The sequence below is a fragment of the Narcine bancroftii genome, chromosome 8 (genome assembly GCF_036971445.1).
Source record: "Narcine bancroftii isolate sNarBan1 chromosome 8, sNarBan1.hap1, whole genome shotgun sequence".
Classification (NCBI taxonomy): domain Eukaryota; kingdom Metazoa; phylum Chordata; class Chondrichthyes; order Torpediniformes; family Narcinidae; genus Narcine; species Narcine bancroftii.
This window is the reverse complement of record NC_091476.1, coordinates 136,573,263-136,599,065: the sequence shown is the minus strand read 5'-3', so window position 1 is coordinate 136,599,065 and position 25,803 is coordinate 136,573,263. Positions and strand designations below refer to the sequence as shown.

Genomic DNA, 25,803 nt, shown 5'->3' with positions numbered 1-25,803 from the left:
AATAGATATTCACCACAACACAGGGTTACTTACAAAAGTTGTTTTAAATTATATTTGAACAAAAAAACAGAATTAAACTTTAACTTATTACTTAACTTACCTAACTACTTAATCCCCCCACTAATGCTAAGTGCAGGTGTGTGTAATGTGTATTTAAGATTAGAAAAGTTCTTTGAATCACAGTCCAATCTCACTGGTTGCAGGCAATTCTTGTACTGTGCACAGAAGTTAGCATTAACAAAGTTCACCAGTCTTTGGTGCTTAACAGGCAAATGGTTACCACTCAGGAGGGTTCTTGCTGGTTTTCAGAGAGAGATTCCTTTTCCAGGACATCCACAATTGATTTGTTCTCAATCAGTCCTGCTGATGAAACCTGTCCCCTTCAGGGTTCTTCAGATGATCCTCTTTCTTTCAGGTCACCTTTCACACCACCAGTCTTCACCTTTGACCAAGCAGCTTTCCAAAGTTTGCCAGCTTGTCCCTCTGGAACGGATTTCTGTCTCTCTCCTCTCTGTTTCACCTTCCTCCCTCTCTGAGAGCAAAACTCTTCACCTCTGCCTGCAAAGATCACACGCTCTCCCAGGCCAGCTGCTGTTGATACTTTGTTGCCTCCTGCAAAAATCATTCTGCAAAAGTCCTGCAAATATTCTGTTTTAAAATGTGTGTGTGCAAGCTGCTCTAACAATTCCTCTCAAACCACCTCTAAATACTCTGTCACAGTAGTCAGTCGTACCACACTGGTTCAGTACCACACTGGTTCAAAAAAAAATCCCTAAATTTTTGTTTGTAAAATTGGGTATTTGGAGAATTTTTGAATCAATACAAATCTGCAACTTTAATAGAGCTGCTAAATATAATGCAAGCTTAACTCTAATTCAGATTTGTATCAAGTCTTGATTTTCAGTGAATCCAGAAGCTTCATATTATTGATTCGATTCACTCACAATTCAAATCACTAACTTGAGGCTTTTGGAAATTAGTAATTGGAATTTTTACAGAATCATAATTGGTTAGATGTATGATTAATCCAAAGGAAATAGCGTACATAATCCAGTGTTTTGTAAATGAAGTCTGAATACCAAGAGTAGGATTCTCAGTTTAAGCTTTATAAAATACAAATTTAGTGACAATTAAAGTACTGTATCAATTTCATTTTTGATCACTGGTCTGTGGAAAAACCCCAAATGCGATACAAAGAAAGATTTTGTAGATGTACTGCAGGAAATGGCATTTTGCATTATCTAAATAGTTTGGAATCACTTTATAATTAATGCAACATTGAAGGAGGTCAGTTGTGCTTTTTAGCCTGCTCTGATTTTCCATAACTGAAATCCTGCCAGCCTCAATCTGTTTTTTTTTTACAAATGGAATGGCTTTTGAAGTTTGTCAGTGGCATCTACTCATTTTAAAAAAAATAATTCTCAATAGAATTAACATTATGGTATATTCATTCTTTCTCAGGTTATCAAGTATGGGCAAAGTGGGTAAAAACTGAGAATCCGAATCTTGTGGTGAATGAATTTGACAGTAAGTGGCATTTTTATCCCTCGCTGTTGGCAAGCAATAACAATTCTGTTGTTAAATTTTCATATGTATTTTCTGCATTCACTTACACTCTCCCTCTATCTTGTCACTTGTTCCTGTTTCTTTGTATTTCTGTTGAGGCAGTATTGTGATCTTTTTAAAAAAAAATCAAATGCTTGTCTCAAAATATTGTAAAGCTTGGTGTTGCAATTTGTTCTGAAATAACTATGGGAGATTACGGTATTTTTCATTAAATTTGATTTATTCAAATTTTGTACCACAAGTTGCTGAAGCTGGAAAAAAACCAGGCATCTGGAATCCAAGTGATTGTAGGATGTCAGAACTATAATTAACATGGTTGCAAAAAAATGATGTATTTCACAATGGAATTAAATTGAATGTTGAAGAACAGAGGGAGTGCTTGTAACGCATTTCAGGACAGATAAATAGGATGGTGTCCAGAACATTTCTAAATATTTTCTGAGACATGAGATGAGGGAATATAACAAATTGATGAAGGACAGATTCCCAGTGGTCAGTCCGATCATGTTGAATTCTGTACTTTGTTCACTTTACTGTCTGATTACCCCCTCCCCCAAACTATCAACTTGGTCTGGAGCATGCTCAAGGATCGAGCTTCTGCTCATAGGGAGAAGAGAATTCTAGAAATTTCTCCTCATCTTTTGTCTTATTGACCTCATCCTGCACAGTACCACTATCTTGAGCTCTCCATCTCTTGGTTTCTTAACCCCCCAATAAGGATCGACCAATTCTTTTATATGACAACATTCACCCCTTCTCCCTCACCTTCCCCCAGTCCAATTTCAAGAATCAATCTAGCAGCCAGTTGTGCTTATCCCATCGTATATCTTTGTTCAAGTATGGCACTGAAACAGCATGTGGGAGCCTTCATGCAGTCTCTCCAGCAATTTTTTTTGGCTCAAGATTCCAGCATCTGCAACTTTGGAGAACCTCAGACTCTGAAATAAAAGCTATATGTTTACTTTTTGTGTCCCTTGAAATAGAACTTGTACATAAAAGGATTTGAAAGAGAATGTAATGAAATCTAATGTTGAGCTGATTTTCTTTCAGGTGTTGTGTTATCTTGCATTATTCACTCCAGTCAACGTAAGCGTATTGAATGGAAGAAATTGAAGGCTGGTGCAGATTTTGTATATTTTGATAAACAAATTCAAGGTATGACTGATTTTACCCCCCCCCCCCCCACCACATTATCACTTTGATGTCAAAGGGATTCTGGGTAAATTTAATGATATGCAAAATAATGTCTTTTGTGAGCAGATACATTAATAGAGAAACCAGCGCGGATCTAGCACTAACTGAGAAACCAGCGCGGATCTAGCACTAACTGAGAAACCAGCGCGGATCTAGCACTAACTGAGAAACCAGCGCGGATCTAGCATTAACTATCTTGTCTTTCATGATTAAAACAAATATATTTAAAAATTTGCTGATTTTCTTTCCACAATGAATTGTGATAAAAAATAAATAAGCAAAAATGGAGCATCAGTAGATAAACTTCCGATTCAATCTCAACAGACTTTGCATTTCTTGCATTCCTTTCGACCTTTCCTCCAGGTGTACAGATTTAAACCTTTCATTTCCTTCCCACCCTTGACCTGTAGTCATCATCCTGTCCCATCTTATTTGCCATTCCTTTCCTGTAAACCTCTTGAGTACTTTTCTCTGACTGATCCCCAAATAACCCTCTCAACTCTGTGATTAAACTATGCTTTTTCATGGACCAGAAATTCAGGTATTCGGTCATCATATTGTTACGCCCATCTTGAAATTTTCCTTTTTTAAAGCTGTATTTCTTGAGCTCAGTGTCTCACTCAGTTAGTTTTTGTGAAGTCCTTCAGAAATATTGGTATGTTTGAGGTGCTTCATAACCAAGGAACATTGACATGTTCAATATCCTTTCATTTTTCAGGAGATCTGATAAATCGAGCAGAGCTGGAGGGGGACTCCTCTCTAAAAATACGCAATGTGACCCGTAAGGACACTGCTGTCTATCGGTGTGAAGTTGTATTTATAGAAACAGGACAGCTGGATGAAGTTTCTATCAATCTAACAGTACAAGGTAATTTATACCATCTTAACATATGACTGTGGGTAATCCTGTATGTATTTTTATAACTTTTCTCAATGTCCACTTGAAAGAATAATACAGGAAAAAAAACTGAAAATCTTTAAATTCTAATTTGAAATAAAAATTTAAAACTCAAAGCCATGTGACATGAAAGAATCCTCTTAAATAGCAGCCAGAATTGACATGTTTAAAAGCTTTAAGCCTTTCCCCATGCAGTACCCCTAAAACAAAGCTCTATATTACAAGGTGCCTATTGATTAATGCTATTAGGAGCTTAGGAACATAAATCATTGAACCTGGGAGTTCTATTTTCCCTTGGCAGAATACTACTTCAGGCTGCCACCAGGATTAGAAATGGGTTCTGTTTTTCAGCTTTTACAAATAACATTGATGAAAAGGTATCGAAAAATTATGCAGGAAAATGCAGAGAAGTGTCCAAACTATCCACAAATGGGACATGGACAGGTATGGTGAATGGTCAAGGAAAATTACATTTTGAGTGCAGTGCAGAAAAATAGTTTTGTAGGAAGATCTAAAAAGATTTTTAAAATGGTGAGATATCTTATGGTGATCAAATTCTGATTCAACCACTGCTGGAGTATAGTGTCCAGAATCTGGACAACCTGTGTGGGGAAAAATGCAATGGCTTTGGAGAGAGTGCAGAAGAGTAAAGCCAGAGATGAGGGCTTTAGTTTTGTGGTAAATGCAACATTTGTTTTGAAGGCTTTTGAGATGATGGATAGAAAATCGGGAAAAGGCACAGACAGTAGGGGGGGGGGGGGGAAATGGTCTCCATTTATAGCAAGGTCATAGAATAGAGATAATAAAAGCAAAATTGACCTTTATTTTACACTGCAAGTGTTTGGGTTGCTTCACACCATTTCTACTTCTAACAAGAAACAGAGTCTGTCCAATTGTCATTATTTGCAAAAGAACTGAATAAATATTAAAACAAAAGACCTAAAGGCAAAGACAATGGGACTACTTGGATTACTTTTAAATAGAACTAACAACAACTGAAAGACCTCATTTCATGCTGCATTCATTCAAAGGAGCAGAAGCAGGTGTGGTTCTCCACCTCTTAATCATTCTGCCATTCCATAGCATTAAGGCCCAGTTTTTAACCTTTGTCATTTTCCTCAGTGTCCATATCTCTTGATTTGTTAGATATCTATGGATGAAGTTGAATATTATTGAAGTTTTCCCAGCTAGTTTCTAGTAGCACAAGCTGGAAGCTCAATACCACGATGCCCTGCTTAACACTGTGTATATTTTTCAGTGAAACCAGTTACGCCAAAATGTGTTGTGCCCAAATCGGTCCCAGTGGGGAAGTCTGCAGTTTTGACGTGTATTGAGCATGAAGGCTATCCACCGCCAAGATACAGCTGGTACAAAAACGGTGACCTTCTTCCACGTGATCCAAAATCCAGTTCAAAATTCCTTAACTCTTCTTATAAAATAGACTACGATACAGGAACTCTGGTAATTGTTCAGTGCCTTTAATATCACTATGATTCATCTGTAGTTCATCAAAACATATCAATCTATTTTGAAGAGCCTTGAAAGGAAAATAAGAATTGAACTTTGCAAGAAAAGTGTATTCCATTCCTGATGTGGAAGGAGATTGTTTGGCCTATTAAATTCTTGCCAACTCTCAGAGCAATCTCATCAGTTCAATTTCCCCACATTTTCCTGTAACCTATTCTCTTCTCATTTGGCTGGTAAACCAAACCCTCCTCATCCTTCTCCTACCAACCTACACAAGGGGCAGTTTTCAGTAGGCAATTCTCAGCATCTGGGGATGAAGGAGAAAACCAAAGCCCTTGGGGAAAACCTACACGGTCACAGAGAGAACATGCAAACTTCACAGAGAGGTTGGAATTGAAACCGAGGTCACAGGACCTTTGCAACCTTCCTTGAAAATAAAGTAAAAGTAAAATGGTATTGCTTCTTTCAAAGCTAGATGAAATATGATACACGAACATTTGTTTAAGGAGAGTGGAGAAAAGTTTAGGGGATATGTCAGAGATAGGTTTTTTGACTCTGAGAGTGGTGGGTGCCAAGAATGTATTGCCAGGGATGGTGGTAGAAGCTGATACAAAAGGATATTTTTAAAAAAAATCCTCATGCACAAGGATGTAAGAAAAATAGGTTATGGGTATGACATCAGGAAGGATTAGATTGTTGTCGAGTGACTTTGCATTGGTCGGCACATTATGTGCTGAAGGGCCTGTGGTGTAAAGTTCCATTATGAAACTTGATCGAGACAAAGTTTAAAAACCTTTTATAAAAATTTCTAGGACATTAGTTATTCTTCAGGAATCAGTGATTCTTGATTCTTAGGGATTTGATTTGGTGTAAGAAATTAATTTGGCATAATAACCCATTTATTTCCTTTGTAGGTACATTAAATTTTGACAAAATTGATTCAGCATTAAGATTGGTGGTTTCCTGGCTATTTTAGTGCTGAGCTGTGATCAGAATGCCTGCTCTGGTTGAATATATTTTATTTGTGTCTTATGAACTAACCAGAACTAACTTGCCTAATTAAACAGCCAGTTTTCCTTACAAAAGTTGGAGTAGGTTGTTTATCCCCTTCTGTCAAAGAGCTGAAAATTGGGTCAGGGATTGGCAGGAAGCAGAGGGTAATGATTGATGGCTGCTTTTGGATTGACAGGCTAAGTACTTCATCCCTTGATTTTTGTCATGTCCTCGTGATTTGAACTTGAGTATAGAGACTTGATTAAAAAAAAGTTTACAAGTGGTATTAAAATAGCTATGCGATTGATGAGGAGGAAATCTTTCAACTTCTGAAAAATAAAGATGGTCTGGTCAGTTGGGTAGAATACGAGCAAATGGATTGAGGTAATGCCTTGGGGGAAACTCAACAAGCAAAGGAATATAAAACATGGCAATATATTGGGAAATGTGGAGGCACAAGATACAATAGCAGCATTTAAAGGCTTTTAGATGGACACATGAGTGGAGGGATATCTGTCAAGTACAAACAGCAGGGTTTGATTTGTACATGGTATGAAGGGCTTGTTGTTTTGCTCGTATTCTATCTTTTCAGTCATTGGTATTTTTTTTGTTTGGACAGCTACAGTTCTAGTAGTGTCATCACATTAAGTATTTCATTTAAACAGCTCCCATTAATCTGTTAAGAACTAGGTCCTGGTCATTCGTTGTCCGTTGCACAGAAGTAGGCCACGTTGGCATTTTGTACGTTTTCTTTATGAAACTATATTGAAACTGATAACTCTGAAGAACAATTATTGTAAATCTGTACATTGCTCATGACTATCTCTTTAATGTTTTTCCTTTACCAGCATTTCAGTGTCACCTCAAAACTGGATGTTGGGGAATACCACTGTATTGCAAAGAATGGTGCAGGGCATGCAAAGTGTGAACCTCAACGGATGGATATCTGTAAGTTGGCCGATCCTGCTTTTTATAGTGTCTGAAGTTTTTAACAAGTAGACTTATTTGTTTGAAGTTCCACTAACATCTCTTGGTTCCAGAACTCAGTTAAGCAGAAGTCCAAAGCAGGCTGAATTCCAAATATGAGATGAGTGGGGGCCCTTGGCACACAAAAATAGGTGAAAATTAAAAGCAAGATAGGGCCATTCAGTTTTTTTTTAATGCCTGGTCCACTATTCAATAAAATCATGTTCATCTTTTACCTTGGCACCGTCCCAGGGATTGTACATTTATTCTCTGAACATTTAAAAATCCATTAATAACACTAGACAACAAATTTTTTCTAAAGGTTTGCTTCCTGGAAAAAAAACTGGATTATGATGGCAACTTCAAACTGAACACAAAGATAATTTCAGATTTGTTGTATCATATAGGAATGGAGAAACATTACCTTGTAGCTAGCTACTACAAACTAGGGGTCTATAGAACCTATAGTGCAGGAGAGGTTATAGCAGTATACAGGTTAGCTCAGAAAGAACACGATGTTCCCAGAAAAAAAAACACGAACCCCAGCTGAGTGTAGTTAACACTGAGCTTTATTGGTCTCAAGCCCTGCTTTTATTCTCAAACTGAGGAGTATGGTCTAAGCTCCCTCAACACTCATTGGTGCATTTGTGATTGACTTGATAGAGCAGTTAGGTTCCTTTAGGTGAGGCCAATTGGAGGGCAGTGCTGTGGGCCTCGTACAGCTTGCTGGATCGTCATTTTTGAGGCATCCCGAGGGGGCTGCGAGGGGCGACGACAACATAAACTTTTATTGAATTTAGCATGTTTAATCGTGTGATGCTGACAAATTTTTAGTTCAAATTGACCTAAAAATGTTTTGCTGATTTTTTTTTTTCATGTGTACTCAGCATCAGATGCCTCTCATGTCAGTGTCCAACAATAGTAGCCAGCATTGATGGATTCCATTTGTCGATAACTCTTTCAGGGCACAACGTCTCAGTGAAACCTTTCCCATGTTCGTCACTAACACACTACCAATAAGCGGAAATTTTTCCTGACTCACAGGAAAAAGAATCTTGGGGTTGTATGTGATGTCAATAAATTTGAAATCTGACTGCACCTCTATCAAAGTGGTTGGCACAATGCTTTTACATCACCAGCGGTGGGGGCTGGGGTTCAAATCCTGTGCTGCCTGTAGTGAGTTTGTATATTCTCCCCAAGTCTGCGTGGGTTTTCCCTGGGGGCTCTGATTTCCTCCCACTATTCAAACGTACCGGAGATTTAAGTTAATTGGGTGGCACTTGTGGGCCTGTAACAGTGCTGTATGCCAAAATTTAAAGAATTAAAAATTTAAATTTGAGAGAAGTCCCAGTGCAAATGCAGAAAATTAATTTTCCATGACGTGTTGTACTTCATGATTTTGTATGCTTGAAGTAAACTTAAAATATGACAGGAAATCATCTTTTAAAAAAAAACTAAACATGATAGGAAAATTTTATGATTTTTTTTGTGATCAGCAGCCTAAAATCCATAAAAATACATTCAGGAAGTAAAATTTTCGTTGTCCAATGTAATCTGTCCTGAAGTAAAAACACAAGATGCTGGAGAAGCTCAAACAGTTTCCTTTATGTAGCAAAAGTAAAGAACTTGACATTTCAGGCTTGAACCCTTCATCAATGCCTGCAAATGTCTGAACTAAAGGGTGGGGGGGGGGGGGGAAGTGGCACAGTAGGAGATGATAAGTGGAGAGAGGGAGGGAATAGCGGCATTGAAGGGGAGGGGGGGCTGGGTGGGTAAAAGAACTGGAAAGGGGAGGGGAAAGAAAAGGCAAGCAGGTTTAACGGAAAGCAGTAAAGCTGTCCTCTCCCTGCTTTCTCCTGCCTTTCCAGCTTGGAATATCGGTTCTGTATCTTTGACTTTGCTACATAAAGGACCGTGTTTGCCCCGCTGGGTTTCTCCAGCATTTTGTGTTTTTACTTCAACCACGGGGTCGACAGAATTTTGTGTCCTAAATATACTTCACAACTGTGTCACTTCAGCCCTTTGGGGAACTACAGTTTACATCAGGGAAAAGATTTAGCATCGCCTTTATCCAAACATAGGCAAATTCTCATGCTCTGATTTTTAATTCTTTCACAGTAAATTCATCATACAAGAATTGTTTGACTGGAATTCCCCTCCCTTATCTGTAGATACTTTGATGTATGCATTTACAGTCCTGTAAAAATGTAATAGTTACTTAAATATCCTGTTGGCTGTGAAGTAGAATTCATGACCATTTGAGAATGAATAATTTCTTTATTGTGCAGATGACGTTAATCTAGCTGCGATCGTTGGTGGAATTTTCATTGTAGTTCTGGTTCTAGTCATTATAAGCATTGTCGTCAGACTTGCGTACAAACATGGATTCCTTGCAAGTAAGAAATCAATTTCATTTTTTAAAAACAATGATGTGACCACCTACAGAAGCAGATACTGGTTTAAACAGACAGGAAAGGTGTTATCGTGCACCTTTGTTGGAAAACAAGAAAAAAGGGAACATGTGTAACTATGCAGTCTTGAATTTTCTTCCCTTGGGAATATCTTGACGGATCTAAAGTATGACCTAGTATGGCCATTTTCCTGCCTGATCCTTAATTTTTCTGAAGTTCCATAAATTATTAATCTCTGCCTTGAATCCACTCAAAGATTCAGTATTCATTTGTACCTGGGGGAAAGAATAATCTTTCAGAGATGTTCCTCTTCACCTCCGACTGAGGCCAATTTTTAAAATTAGAGCCATAGAACATTACAGCACAGATACAGACACCTTTGGGCCTTCTAGTCTGTGCCGAACCATTCTTCTTTTTTGCTTCGTCTCACTGACCTGCACCCAGTCTTGAGTCCTTTAGCTATCTCCCATCCATGTACCTGTCCAAATTCTTAAAATTGACCCCTCATTCACCACTTCAGCTGGCAGCTCGTTCCACGCTCCCACCACTCTGTGTGAAGAGGTTTCCCCCTCCCTTTCACTCTTAACCCATGTCCTCTGGTTTGTATCTACTTTACCCTGTCTATCAGTTGGTTGTTTTTCCAGACTCTTTTGTGTAGTCTTCCAAAGGCGCTATTTGCCTTGGCGAGTCTGTTGTCTATCTCATTGTCGATCCTTGCATCTGATGAAATGGTGCAGCCGAGATAGGTAAACTGGTTGACCGTTTTGAATTTTGTGTGCCCGATGGAGATGTGGGGGGGCTGGTAGTCATGGTGGGGAGCTGGCTGATGGAGGACCTCAGTTTTCTACAGGCTGACTTCCAGGCCAAACATTTTGGCAGTTTCCGCAAAGCAGGACGTCAAGCGCTGAAGAGCTGGCTCTGAATGGGCAACTAAAGCGGCATCGTCTGCAAAGAGTAGTTCACGGACAAGTTTCTCTTGAACTGAAAAACCTCACAAAGATAAGCGTATTCAGAGCCGTTGTCATACCCACACTCCTGTTCGGCTCCGAATCATGGGTCCTCTACCAGCATCACCTACGGCTCCTAGAACGCTTCCACCAGCGTTGTCTCCGCTCCATCCTCAACATCCATTGGAGCGCTTTCATCCCTAACGTCGAAGTACTCGAGATGGCAGAGGTCGACAGCATCGAGTCCACGCTGCTGAAGATCCAGATGCGCTGGATGGGTCACGTCTCCAGAATGGAGGACCATCGCCTTCCCAAGATCGTGTTATATGGCGAGCTCTCCACTGGCCACCGTGACAGAGGTGCACCAAAGAAAAGGTACAAGGACTGCCTAAAGAAATCTCTTGGTGCCTGCCACATTGACCACCGCCAGTGGGCTGATATCGCCTCAAACCGTGCATCTTGGCGCCTCAGTTTGGCGGGCAGCAACCTCCTTTGAAGAAGACCGCAGAGCCCACCTCACTGACAAAAGGCAAAGGAGGAAAAACCCAACACCCAACCCCAACCAACCAATTTTCCCCTGCAGCCGCTGCAACCGTGTCTGCCTGTCCCGCATCGGACTTGTCAGCCACAAACGAGCCTGCAGCTGACGTGGACTTTTACCCCCTCCATAAATCTTCGTCCGCGAAGCCAAGCCAAAGAAGAAAGAAAAAAAAGAACCCTGTCTATCCCCCTTATAATTTTAAATACCCCAATCAAATCACCCGTCATTCTTTTACGCTCCAGGGAATAAAGTCCTAACTTGTTTAACCTTTCCTGAAGTCCAGGGATCCTAGTAAATCATCTCTGCACACTTTCCATCTTAGTGATATTTTTCTTGTAGTTAGGTGACCAAAACTGCACATAATGCTCCAAATTTGGCCTCATCAATGTCTTGTACAACTTTACCATAACATCCCAACTCCCATACTCAATACTTTGATTTATGAAGGCCAATATGCCAGAAGGTCTCTTTACAACCCTATTCACATGCCACTTCAGAGAATTATGTATATGTACTCCCAGATCCCTCTGTTCTACCACACTCCCCAGGGCTCTGCCATTTACTGTGTATGCCCTCTCTTGGTTTGTCCTTCCAAAATGCAATACCTCATATTTGTCTGCATTAAATTCCATCTACAATTTTTCCAGCTGGTCCAGATCCCTCTGCAAGCTTTGAAAAACTTCTTCACTGTCCACAATGCCTAATCTTAGTGTCATCTGCATATTTGCTAATTCAATTTACTACATTGTCATCCAGATCAATGATATTCAGTGGAACCCTGTTATAATGTGACAGTCTGGGTATTACAACAAAAGTAGAGTTGCACTAAGTCAGGGTTTCACGACTACGTACAATGTAAACAAACCTCAATTGCGGCAGCACTCACCACTACCCTCCCACCCCCAATTCTCCGCAAGACACCACCCCCTTCATCAATGCAATGAATTCCCCAAGATTACTGTACATTACTTAATCATTTAGATGCCCCTCTTCTAAACATCTGCTGTGCCACAGGGTGGCCATCCCTGGTATTGCCTGTTTTAAAATGGGCTTGTTTAACGTCCTATCACAAAGAATGGAACGTGGACTTCGAGAGGTCCAATGACTCATCACGTTACATCCGAATTTGCATTAATTTGGGGTTCCACTGTAGAGGATCAACAACAATGGTCCCAGCAATGATCCCTGGGGCATACCATTAATCACAGGCCTCTATCTGAGAAGCATCATCTACCACTACGCTCTAGCTTCTGTCCAGCCATTGTTGAATCCAGTCTGAACCTTCCTGACTAAACTCCCATGTGGGACCTTGTCAAAGGCATCCACATCCTTTCCTTTGTCAACTTTCCTGGTAACCTCCTTGAAAACACTAAGATTGGCTAAACACATCCTACCACACACAGCCAGGTTGACTATACCGGATGTAATGTAATGAAGAAGACCACAGAGCCCACCTCACTGACAAAAGACAAAGGAGGAAAAACCCAACACCCAACCAACAAATTTTTCCTTGCAACCGCTGCAACCATGTCTGCCTGTCCCGCGTCGGACTTGTCAGCCATAAACGAGCCTGCAGCTGATGTGGACATTACCCCTTCATAAATTTTCGTCCGCGAAGCCAAGCCAAAGAAAGAAGAAGAAATAGTTGTATATCTGATTTCTTAGAACACCTTCCAATAATTTACCTATTACTAATGTCAGGCTCACTGTTCTAATTTCCAGGGTTACTTTTAGATCCTTTTTTAAACAATGGAACAATGTGAACTACCCTCCAAACCTCTAGCACCACACCCATGGCAAAGGATATTTTAAATATTTATACCAGAGCCTTTGCAATTTCAACACTAACCTTCCTCAAAGTCTGAGGGAATACCTTGTCAGGCCCTGGGGATTTATCCACCCTAACTTGCTTTAAGTCAGCAGGCACTTTCTCCTCTTTTATCTATATAGGTTCCATGACCCCACTGCTTATTTTTCTTACTTCCTACAATTCTGTGCTCATTTTTTTAGTGCATACTGATGGGGAAAAAAGTTAAGATCTTCCCCCATCTCTTTTGGCTCCATTCAAAGCTGACCAATTTGATCTTCAAGACCAATTGCTCTAAATACACCTGTATAAACCTTTAGGATTTTCCTTCTGTGTCTGCCAAGGCAACCTCATGTTTTCTTTTGAGGTTTTTCTTGCATTTTTAAACTCTAGTATCTCATCCGCTCCACGTTGCCTATTCCAGCTGAATACCTTTCAAACCAGACCTCCAATATCCCTCAAAAACCAACGTTCCTTTGCCTGCTAACCTTGCCTTTAATTCTGACAGGAACATACAAACTCTGTACTCTCAAAATTTCACCTTTGAAGGTTCTCCACTTACCTCACACGTTCTTGCCCGAATACCTGTTCCAATCCATGCATTCTCGATCCTTTCTCATTTCCTCAAAATTGGTCTTTCTCCAATTTAGAATCTCAGCCTCGACCTTATTGTTCTTCATAATTAATGTAATGGGATTATAATTACTGGACTCAAAATGTTATCTTTGATATACTTGTCACCTGTCCTGTCTTGTTCCCTAATAGGAGATCCAGTATTGCACTCTCTTTAGTAGTTGGTACCTCTATATATTGATTAAGAAAACTTTCCTGAACACATTTGACAAACTTCAAGCCATCCAGCCCTTTTACAGTGTGGGAGTCCAGACAATATAAGGAAAATTAAAATCTCCTATCACAATCTTGTACTTCCTGCATCTGTCCGCTATCTCTCTATAGATTTGCTGCTCCAGTTTTTGCTGACTATTGGGTTGTCTATAATTCAGTGAGTGTGGTCATACCTTTCCCATTCCTCAGCTCCATCCATAGAGCCTCAATAGATGAGCCTTTTAGTCTCTCCTGCCTGTGCAGTTGTGCTTTTTCCCTGACGAGCAATGCCACTCCTCCCCCCATTCTATCGTGTCTAAAGCAACAGAAGCCAGAAACATTGAGCTGCCTGACCCACTCCTTCTGCAACCAAGTTTCATGAATGGCCACAATGTCATAATTCCATATGCCAATCCATGCTATAAGCCTGTCTGCTTTTCCTTCAATACTCCTTACTTTGAAATAGATCAATAGTTCTCAACCTTTTTCTTTCCACTCACTTACCACTTTAAGTATTCCATAGGTGCTATGTGATTAAGTAAGGGATTGCTTAAGTTGGTATATGGGTGAAAAGAAAAAGTTTGAAAACCACTGCTTTAATCGTACCTAATTGACTCTTTATGTGCATGGTTTCATAGCTCCAAAGGAAATGGGCCAATGACAATTTTTCTCAAGCAAAATATTTCAGTAACAATTGGGTCCAGAGCAGTGATTCTCAACCTTCCTTTACCACTTTAAGCAATCCCTTATTAATCACAGAGCACTGATTGTATAGGGATTACTTAGTAGTATGTGCGTAAAAGAAAAAGGTTGAGAACCACTGAAATAGATGCATCTGAGAAAATTTCCACCACATACAACCCGTTGACTTCTAACGGTGCGTGCAATTTTCACTCCATCTTTTCCCCTCCATCTACTCTGGGTCCCATCACCCTGCAAATCTAGTTTAAACCCACTAGAGCAGCACTAGCAAATCTTCTCTCAAGAATACTAGTCCCCCTCCAGTTCAGGTGCAAACCGTCCCATTGGAACAGGTCCCACCTTCTCTGGAAGAGAGCCCAATGATCCAGAAACCCATGCCTTAAGCAGCATTATTCTTTCTAACCTCACTAGCATGCACATGGGTAGTAATCCTGATCACATGCCTGGAGTCCTGTCCTTCAACCCAATGCCTAACTCCCTGAACTCATTGCAGGACCTTCTCCCCCTTCCTTCCCACATCATCATATGGACTACAAGATCTGGCTGCTCATCCTCCTTACTGAAAATGGTGTAAACTTGATCTGAGACATCTGACCCTGGCACCAGGGAGGCAACATACTATCTGGGATACTTTTATCTCTTCCACAGAACCTCCTATCTATGGAATCCTCTATTATTAGTTTGCCTCCACTCCACCCTTTCCTGTTTAGCCAGAGACCCAATTGCTGTAGCTGGTAGGTTATTTCCCTCCCCAAACATTATCCAATATTGAGAATGGCCACAGGGATGCCATGCACTGCCTGCCTGTTCTTTTTCCTGCCACCCACTATCCTCCTCTGTAACTCCTGTTTATCAACCCCTCTGCCTCCTGAATGATCCAGAGTTCATCCAACTCCAATTCCTTAACTCGGTTTGTCAGGAGCTGTAGCTGGATGCATTTCTTGCAGATGAAGTCATCAGGGATCCTGCTGGCTTCCCTGACGACCAATATTCTCCTGCTTTGGCTATCATTCCCTGTTTATGTCCAGAGGAAAAAATGATACATAAAATCTGCCCTTACTTGTGCCTACCTACCTGCTGAATTCTTTCTGCTCCTTGAATAGGATGGCCCTTTCTTTGTTATCCATCACCTCTTACCTGTTCTTGCTGAAGCCTTACCATTCTGACTCAACCCACTTAAATGATGATGCTTCCTGGAAAGGATAAGGAGATAATGTACACTAAATACATGAAAGTATTCAGGAACAGCGGCTGAAGCTGTATATATATTTGGGTGGCAGTTAGTGTAATACTATTACTGTGCCAGTGACCCTGAATCAAATCCTGAACTCTCATAAAGAGTTTGTATGTTCTCCCTGTATCTCCATGGGTTTCCTTCCATCCTCTTAAAAATGTGTGGGGGTTGTAAGTTAATTGGTATGTTTGGGTGGCATGAGGTCATGGGCTGGAAGGATGTTACTGAGCTGTATCTCTAAAGTAGATACTTAATTAGAATTAGAGGTGAATGTTTAGACGAGTAGGAAAGTATATGATTCATTATGAGGCTTCAAGAAAATTCCAATGCAGTACAAAAGTGCTGGTGAAACTCGGCAGGTCACACAGCATCTAAAGTAAAAAGCAATCAATGTCTCAGGGCTGAGCCCTTCATCAGGAATCTAGAAAAACAGGTAGGGAAGGATAGTGAATCTTTGAGGGAAAACACAAGAGGGTAGAGGTGTCTGGTGGTAAGATCCTGTTATTGGCAGAAGTTACAGTTATATATCGCCATAATTTGGGAAGGATGTCAAGCTTTGAAGGTGCCGTTTACCAGGATAACTTGACATTTCTAATGTAACCTTGACTGTTTATTATGTGGTTGGAATTGCTACCTCAGTTCAAGAGATCCAAGTTCAATCCTAGTGCTGTCTTGGTGAATTTGAGGCTCTCCATTTACCTTCCATGTTCTAAATGCATGCTTGTTGGTGAATTATTGTAAATTGCCCCTCTGTAGCAGGAAATGTAGGATCAGTGTAGGATTGCTATTGATGGATGCTTTGTGGTGAACTAAAGTGCCTGTTTCCATGCTCTATACTGCCGCCTCTGATTTTGTTTGACATCTGTCAATTTGGTCATTTGTTTTATTCACACTATGTTCCTCCTTCCCCAGAGAAACAGCCAGTGAACAGGTAAGAGTTTTTTTTTTTGTTTTAAGCCTATATTATCTGTCTATATGAGTTTGGTCATTTTAAGCCATAAGAATGGAAAGAACAACTATAATTGTCTAGGATAAGCATTTGATCAAGGTTATCTAGATTAAATGTAGGAAGGTCACATGCCAGCTCTTTATAAGCTCCAACAGACCTATCCATCTCACATAGACCTGTAACTCGTACTTCTTCAGTTTTGCTCAGGGAAGTGATACCAAAGTAGATATCATTAGACAAGTTCTACAAAAGATGTAAGGCAGGCCATGCTGGAGTTCAACAGGACTAGAAGTATCCCATCTTGTCCGTATTGACTGCCAAATGCACATGTATTTTAATCCTTTTCTCCAGGACTACTGTCATTTAATGGCTATTAATTTAAGTTAAATTTGTATACAATTTAAATGAAACAATATGCATGTCATAATTTAGTCATGCAATTACTCGAGTTTCATTATGTGTAACAATGCAAAACTATTTCAGATACCAGGCTTCCTCAAAGGCGGACAGTGTTGATTATGTCAGATCAAGTTCTGTAGATGCTGAGGTAAGGAAAATGCAATAAAAAACAACAATTTTTAAAAAAAATCAGCATTCACTTTATGCATTCAAGCAGCATCTATAAAATTGTTATGACAATGCCCTCTATTTTACAAAGTTCCACTCCATGCCTGTGGAGATTTTTCTTTTCATCTACATTTTTCTCTTTCTGTTATTGATGTTTTGTTCCATCCCTTCATTACAGGGAGACTTTCGACACAAATCTTCTTTTATTATCTAAGAAGCCAAGAAAACTGAAGATGGTAGAAAAAGTTTGCCATTGGTTTGAATCCCTTTTTGTATTTATCTTGCACAGCCACAGATCTAAGGAATTTAATACTGGAGACTTGTAATATGAAATGACTTTTTGCCAAAGCTGTTAACCAATCTTTTGCTATTAAATAAAGACTGTTTATTCTCCAGTTTCCATTTTAATACTACGTGTAATCTTACTGCAAGTTACAAGAACCTCTCAATCAACTGCTAAAATATTTTACACATTTAAATCACTTTGATTCTTGTGCCATTATTGATAGATCAAAAAAATTAGGATTGTATATCCAGATGACAACTTCACAAATGGATTGCAGTTGATTAAAGGTTTCTGTAAAATTGTACTACATCAAGTTTACTACTTATGGAGAAAAGATGAACCTTTTCTATTGAGACGTATCAGCTTTTGTTTAACAAATACTGTATAAATCAAGCAAAGCTGCCTTTGAAGGGAAATCATTGGATGGAAAGAATCCAACATGATTTGTAGATCATTTACTTAAATTTTAATATGCAACTCTTTACTTTTGTGGGCATGTCTCTGAAATTTAAAGATCTACTCAGCATTAATGTTGACCTCTAGTCAGATCATTAAAGAGTCACATTCAGAAATGTTCAAAAGGTTTTTGCTTAGAATTCTGATTTGAACACGTGCGGAAATAAATTCCAAAGTCTCCAATACTTTTGTATAGCATTCATATTGTCTTTTGCTATCATGACTTTCCTGTTTTCTGACCAATACAGGGCCAAATTATGTGTACTTAAGACACAGCTTCTGTATCCATAAATTCAACAAAATGAAAGAATGACCAGATATCCAAATCATCACATTGCATTTATAGCTTAGATGTTTACAACTATTCACTAAAGACTAAGTAAAAACAAACTACATTGAATGGTATAGCACTTTTTAAATTGGAGCTGTAGTTATTTGACATTTTAAAGTTAAGTGTTAGATTGGCTATCATGGGACATTTAAAAGACAAATAGGCACATGAATGCAAGGTCTTGATTGATGTGGAGTAGGTTGAGAGGTCAGCACAGCATCATGGGCCAGAATTTTAGAAATGTTGTCAGTGGCCAAACACTTTCTGGAATTCGTTCTAAATTTTGGGTACATAAATATGCAGGCATTTGGACCAAAGGTTTGTTCTCTTTAGTAATTTTTGGTGAAAATATTATTACAGTAGTCTAATAACCTGAAAGTAAATTAGATTAGCAGCTTTAAAGAACTGTTATGAATCCTGTGTTTTGCTATGAAATAGGACATTCATTCCTTTGAGTCTTTCATTAAGCCCTTGGGCTGCAATAATTTTTAAACTAACAGGCGAAGTAAATCATCCAACCTAAACCTCCACTTGAAAGCTTGTCTATCTATGTACGTTACATTCAAATGTCACCCACATGGAGTTGTCCAAAATTTGGAATTATTTCCCCTCTGCCAGTATATACAGGAGCTTACTTAATCATCACATTATTATTGGAAAGAGTAAAGATGTATTTGTTTTCAATCTGATGCACTAAATTGAAATTGGCTGAAACTCACTTCCCCATCAAGATATAAATGCTTTTCATGAGTGGCTTAATAAAAAATGTAATCCCAAATTCAGCAGTAGCTAAATCAAAAGTTGTGAAAATCTTATTAAGGGTGGAAATAACATGGAGTAAATACAAATTCCAAACTGCATTGCAATAAATTGTAAACACAGCTTGTACTGGCTTGAAGCAAAGTAAATATTGCATTTAAAGAACTACAATTTAATTAAAACTATTTGCTTGTTTCATTGTAGAGAACCCAAGTTGAAAGTATATTGACAAACTAGCGAAGTGGATCACACAGCCCTGTTCTGCCATCTTGTAGGATCCTAGCTGATTTCAGCTCTGCATTCTGGTCTACCCACAGTAAACTTTTATCTCTCCACATTTTCCATTCAGAATCTCACATGACAAAGAGGTCAGTAGGCCAAACTCCAAGCAATCCTTTTAATCCCATGGTAATTGTCACCCAGGTGGGAAGAAAATGTAAGGAACACATGTAGGATTCAATTCTGGGCCACTGGAGCTGTAAAGCAGCTGCATGACCTGCAGCACCACTCTGTTCCAAAGACTTACAATCCCCAAACAACATCTCCCCTCATCTCTGGACTTGCATTAAAAATAAAGGCATTCATGCGACTCTTTGTTCCAGAGATTCTCCCACAAGGTTACAATCCCCACCTTGACTCCTATATCTTGTATTATTCAAATAACCTCTCTTAAACCTTTATTGATTATAACCAAAATGTCAGGTAACAGCATGCTCATTCCCAAATTCAATCTTGTGTATTGTGAATGTACAAAGAAACCTACCTGGCACTTCTACAACAGCTATCCACTGGGCCTCCATCCTTTCACACACATTCTTCCTGACTGAAATAAAAAGTCAGCCCTCGAATGCTTAAAACAATGTTTCCTACCCTCTCGGGCAGTATCTGAACTTTACAGAAGGTGTGATTAGACAATCCATAGAAAATCTACCCTTGAGTTGTAATCCTCAAATGTAAACCAGCTACTGACAATCCAAAATTAGTTCACTGAATTCCTGCACACCACCATCAAGGGGGCAGGGAAATCAAAAGATGGGCTAAAAGCAGCAAATCCAAATCAATAACTGTGGGGACCTTTGCTTCATGGTCTGCTTTCGCACTCAAGAATCTTTGTCCAAGTTGCAACCTTTCGGCTTTCTTGTTCTGCATAAATCCATTATCCTGTAGTCTTGACAGCAAAATTTCTTATTTTTAAGCACAACAGATTATTTAAATTTATCAGTTATTTTAAACATTCAGTTAATTGTACACAGATTTGTTAGGAAAGATTGATTTTATAAAAGCACATTACAAATTGGCAGGTTTTAGTCTGCAACAGCCAAAACAAAAAGGAGTTGCCCAACTGATTCAGTAATAATATCGAGGACAATCAAAAGCTCTTCAAATCAATACGAACCAGAAATTCGTACTTTTAAGTTGACCAAAGATGATACATTTGGACACTTTTGAGGTCCCATTCATATTATGTAGAAATATTGATGAAGAATCTAATAGGTATTCAACTTTGCTATTTAAGCAGAAAAATGAAACTCGTGAAATTTGTCACGGTCACAAGAAAATATATGGAGTCTTTTGTATAGTTCTGTGGGACAGGGTGAAGTTCTTTGGTTAAATTCTTAGTAAGCGACAGTAGAAGAATCACAAAAACACCATGTAAGAAATAAATTGTAAATGTCTGCTTCAGTTTGAAGCCTTTAGGGGAGATTTCTTCTGAGACAGTCTTCTATCTTGGAGCTGGATCACTTTCTTAGCAGCTGGAGATTCCACATTCCACTGCCGTGGGTGAGGAACCCTACAGAAACAGATTAAAACTTTTGAATTGAATTTCACAAAAACATTAACACTAATTTTACTGAATGATCACTATGTAGAAGCCCATCCCATGCAGCTGGCTCCAATTACAGTCATTCATCCTATCCCTTACTCTTTACCCATAGCCATGTAATTTTTTCTCTAATTCTCTTCTGAATGCCTTGATCATTCGGTTTCCACTACCTTTACAGGTATTGAGTGCCAGACCATTGCCTTTCCCAGCTTAAAATAATTTTTCATCACCTCTCCTATGAATACAAAACTTTAAATCTGTGCCTCTTGGTCTTGCTGGAGCAAACAGCTTCCCTTGATTTACCCTCTAAATCAGTCACATCTCTCAACTTTTGAGAATAACCTCAACATACTTAGACTAATCCTCTAGTTGAAAGCTTTCATTCCTGGAATGACTAACAAGTTTCTTCGACATCCTCTGGTATTTTCACAACCTTAATGTAAAGTGAGGTGACTAAAATTGAAAGTGGCCTAACCAGTTTTATACAGATTCAACACAACCTGTCTTCTTTTTGCACTTCATACCTCTATCTGTGAAAATGCCAGAATCTTGCATACTTTGACTAATCATTCTCTTGAGATAGAATCACACAAATGGACTATGCTGGCCCACCTCGTCAATGCAGATCATCATGACTACCTGTTTGTCTGCAATCACTGCATAATCCCTTTATGTCTTCCCTATTTGAAAAACTGTCCAACTATCTTCTTGAACATAATTGTATCTTCCTCTATCACATCCAGGGGCAGCTCATTCCAGATATCTGAAAAAAACTTAGTCTCCCTTCTCACTTTAAACTCTAGTTTCAGATGGCCCTGGCTTGGGAAGAAAAATGTAAAAAAAATTTTTTTTAATAAACTTTATTTAAGATTTTATAACATGAATAAAATAAAAGATTACATTTAAAAAGAATAAAAGTAAGATAATAAAATTACAGTACCACATCGGTAAACTAAATAAACCTACCCCCCCCCAATAATTATTACACAACATTTATAACCTAACTTAAAATTAGTCTAACCCCCCCAAATAAAGAGTGAAGAGTTAATAAAGTGAACAATATTATATATAAGAAAAAAAAGCCCACTTACAAAAAAAAAGATAAAACATAACAAGATACTAACAAAAAAAAGTTATCAATACTAAAATATCACAGTTAAAAACATATTTAAATCAAATTTAAATACATATATTTAACAAACGGAGTCCACTTCAACCTATAAAAAGACATTCTATCCTGAATTGAAAAAGATCTCCTTTCCATAGTCAAACAGGACTTCATCTCCAAATACCACTTATCTAAAGTTAATATATTTCTGTCTTTCCAAGTAAGTGCTATATATTTCTTGGCCACGACTAAAGCTAAATAGATAAAGGAAATTTGATAATCCTTTAAAACTAAATCAATTAGTGATTGCATATTCCCTAATAAAAATATATCAGGATCTAATACAAGACAGATATTATATAAACTATTAAGTATAGATTGAATACCTTTCCAAAACTGTTGCAATCGATCACAAAGCCAGACAGTGTGCAAAAAAGTATTAGCCGGGGAAGAAAATTCTGACTATCCCATTTTTGCCCCTCATAATTTTGTGAACCTCTATGGTTACACCTCACCCTCTGATGTTCCAATGAGAATAATCCCAGTCTATCCAGTCTCCTTACAACTCCAACCTTCCATTCTTGGCAACATCCTCGTGAAACTCGTACGTACTCTATTGCTACCAGATTCTTTCTGTTGTGTGGTGACTCAATACTCCAAATGTAGTCGTACAGCTGCATTTATATTTTATACTCAATGCCTTGGCCTATGAAGACAAGCACACCAGTTCCTTTCTCATTACCCTATCCTATCTATGTTACCACTTTCAGCAAGCTATGGACCTACACCCAAGGTCCCTCTGTATATCGCTGTGCCTCTTTCAACGATTTATGTAGGCATACACCCAGTTTCTCTGCTCTTGCATTCCTTTTGGAGCTATTTCCATAGTGTAAAGTATTTAGACCAAAAAAATCACTTCACATGAGAATCCTGCTGAGGTATGATGTTTAAACAATCTGCAAACTAGAGTCTGAGACATTGTAATTTTTTTGTTCCTCCAAAGCCAATATAACCACTGCTGCAGACAATTTCAAATATGCTTTTGACATGGCTGAGGATGTAACATCAAGTAAACACTTTGGAAATCTCAATTTGTCAGTTACTTTCTTAGAATGCAAATGATCCCCTGTACAAAGTAATGAACCACCTAATCCAACCTGATAGTGAATATTTTATCAGAACGTACACCTGTTCCAACCCCAAAAAATACAGTTCTCTGCTGCCAGTCTTCACTCCACACTCAGTATTGAATTTCATGGGTCACTGTCTACTTGTAGTCTATTACCATCTTTCACACTGTTCATCAAACTTGCAATCTTTGTCCTGAAACTTTACTCCACTCATTACTGTGTATTTTACAGTAATGGTGGTTCCAGAAGTGATCTCTGGTGGGCATAACACACAAAAGGAATAAATTACTTAACCTAGGGTTTATGGCACTAGAAATATTTCAAAACGCAAAGAACCTTTGAAAATTTATTTTTGGAGATCAGTTTCTCTGGCTAGCCTCAAAAACATCTCTGAGATGCAAACGCTGATCCCAAGGACCAAACACATTTCCAAACTACTTACGGTTTATCTGGGGCCACAAGGCACAATACGTTTTGTTGCTGTTCCTGTGATTGCTCTTGATCTGTTAGTGAGAAATTGTTTAAAAAGATACTTTATGCAATTACTTCTTGGTCAGGCGAATCAGAAGGGAAATGTCCAAAAATTTTCACCTTACTGCAATTAATCAGTTCATACTGGCAGTGATCAAATTAACATTCAGAGCAGACTCAGTCAGTAATAAACATGTATGCATCCTAGAGATTTAAATGGATACCCTCAACCTCAAGTCATGAGCACGGGTCATTTTTAATTTCATGCCAAACTTCAGTTTTGCTATAGGGAAAATCATTTCATGTGGTAGCGTAGAACAATTCAACCTCTTGTTAAGAGCTGTGAAGAATTCTCATGGCTTACTTTAATGAAAGTTCTGTTTTATATTAATCTTTTGTGTAGCAATTGTAAAACAAACCAAGTATCAATACCCAGACGTTGGTGACACTTAAATAAATTCAAGTTCAGGCAGCACAAGCAGAGACAAAATAAATTCCAGGTCAATGATCTTTTTAACCATCTACCAATTACATCACAGAAACAGGCCAGTTTGGCCCTTTTAGACCACGCCAAACACCTTCTCTCACCTAGTCCCATTGACCTGCACCCAGCCCATAAACTTTCACACCTCTCTCGTCCCTATACCTATCCAACTTTTCCTTAAATATTAAAATCAAGCCCACATCTACCACTTTGGCTGGAAGCTCATTCCACACTCCCACCATCCTCTGAGTGAAGAAATTCCACCTTATGTTTCTCCTGAACTTTTCCCCCTTCAATCTCAATCCATGTCCTCTTGTTTGAATTTCCCCCTTTCTCGATGGAAAAAGCCCATCCACATTTACTCTATCTGTCCCCCTCATAATTTTAAAAACCTCGATCAAATCACTTCTCAACCTTCTTCACTCCAGGGATAAAGTCCTAGTCTGTTTAATCTTTTCCGGTAACTGAAACCCAGGCAACATTCTTGTAAATCTTCTCTGCGCTCTCCTGTTTTGTTGGTATGCTCCCTCTAATTCAGTGACCAAAACTGCACACAATATTCCAAATTTCACCTGGCCAATGCCTTGTACAACTTCGACATGACATCCCAACTCCTGTACTCAATACTCTGAAGACCAACATACCAAAAGCTCTCTTCACCACCCTATCTACATGTGACTCCCCTTTCAGGGAATTATGTACCAGAATTCCTAAATTTCTTTGTTCTACAGCACTCCTCAATTATCTACCATTTAACATGACTAATGGTGTGCATCAGGTGCCAGTATGGGGTCACATATTGTTTGTCAAATACATTAATGATCTGGATGATGGGGTGGTAAATTGGATGAGTAAGTATGCAGATGATACTAAGATAGGTGGAGCTGTGGACAGTGAAGAAGGGTTTCAAAGTAGGAGAGGGATTTAATACTCATAAGTGTGAGGTGCTACATTTTAGTAGGACTAATCAGAAAAGGTCATATAAAGAAGTCTCCCCCTCCCCCCGCCTCATGTTTCCTCTGAATTTTTGCCCCTAATTCTCAGCTCATGTCCTCTCATTTGTATCTCTCCCTTATCTATACCCCTTTTCTTTTCTTTGGCTTGGCTTCGCGGACGAAGATTTATGGAGGGGGTAAAAAGTCCACGTCAGCTGCAGGCTCGTTTGTGGCTGACAAGTCCGATGCGGGACAGGCAGACACGATTGCAGCGGTTGCAAGGGAAAATTGGTTGGTTGGGGTTGGGTGTTGGGTTTTTCCTCCTTTGCCTTTTGTCAGTGAGGTGGGCTCTGCAGTCTTCTTCAAAGGAGGTTGCTGCCCGCCAAACTGTGAGGCGCCAAGATGCACGGTTTGAGGCGTTATCAGCCCACTGGCGGTGGTCAATGTGGCAGGCACCAAGAGATTTCTTTAGGCAGTCCTTGTACCTTTTCTTTGGTGCACCTCTGTCACGGTGGCCAGTGGAGAGCTCGCCATATAACACGATCTTGGGAAGGCGATGGTCCTCCATTCTGGAGACGTGACCCATCCAGCGCAGCTGGATCTTCAGCAGCGTGGACTCGATGCTGTCGACCTCTGCCATCTCGAGTACTTCGACGTTAGGGATGTAAGCGCTCCAATGGATGTTGAGGATGGAGCGGAGACAACGCTGGTGGAAGCGTTCTAGGAGCCGTAGGTGGTGCCGGTAGAGGACCCATGATTCGGAGCCGAACAGGAGTGTGGGTATGACAACGGCTCTGTATACGCTTATCTTTGTGAGGTTTTTCAGTTGGTTGTTTTTCCAGACTCTTTTGTGTAGTCTTCCAAAGGCGCTATTTGCCTTGGCGAGTCTGTTGTCTATCTCATTGTCGATCCTTGCATCTGATGAAATGGTGCAGCCGAGATAGGTAAACT

At 39.3% G+C, this 25,803-nt stretch overlaps 2 protein-coding genes across 4 annotated transcripts in view; one reads left to right on the top strand and one right to left on the bottom strand.

Annotated features, from left to right (window-relative positions):
• The window catches only part of jam3b (junctional adhesion molecule 3b), a 37,525-nt gene extending 20,063 nt beyond the window's left edge, over nt 1–17,462 (top strand). For all 3 annotated transcript variants that reach the window (XM_069894941.1, XM_069894942.1, XM_069894943.1), the window contains 9 exons: nt 1,462–1,527; nt 2,617–2,721; nt 3,479–3,628; nt 4,917–5,119; nt 6,967–7,066; nt 9,373–9,480; nt 16,464–16,482; nt 16,984–17,047; nt 17,246–17,462. In XM_069894941.1, the coding sequence (XP_069751042.1) occupies nt 1,462–1,527; nt 2,617–2,721; nt 3,479–3,628; nt 4,917–5,119; nt 6,967–7,066; nt 9,373–9,480; nt 16,464–16,482; nt 16,984–17,047; nt 17,246–17,281 (851 nt within the window). In that variant the 3' untranslated portion in view covers nt 17,282–17,462. The remainder of the gene's footprint in view (nt 1–1,461; nt 1,528–2,616; nt 2,722–3,478; nt 3,629–4,916; nt 5,120–6,966; nt 7,067–9,372; nt 9,481–16,463; nt 16,483–16,983; nt 17,048–17,245) is intronic.
• ncapd3 (non-SMC condensin II complex, subunit D3) overlaps nt 17,076–25,803 on the bottom strand; it is a 102,820-nt gene continuing 94,092 nt past the window's right edge. The window contains exons 35-36 of the mRNA XM_069896293.1: nt 23,405–23,465; nt 17,076–20,691 (exon numbers count right to left, since the gene is read on the bottom strand). Of these exons, the coding sequence (XP_069752394.1) occupies nt 20,580–20,691; nt 23,405–23,465 (173 nt within the window). The 3' untranslated portion in view covers nt 17,076–20,579. The remainder of the gene's footprint in view (nt 20,692–23,404; nt 23,466–25,803) is intronic.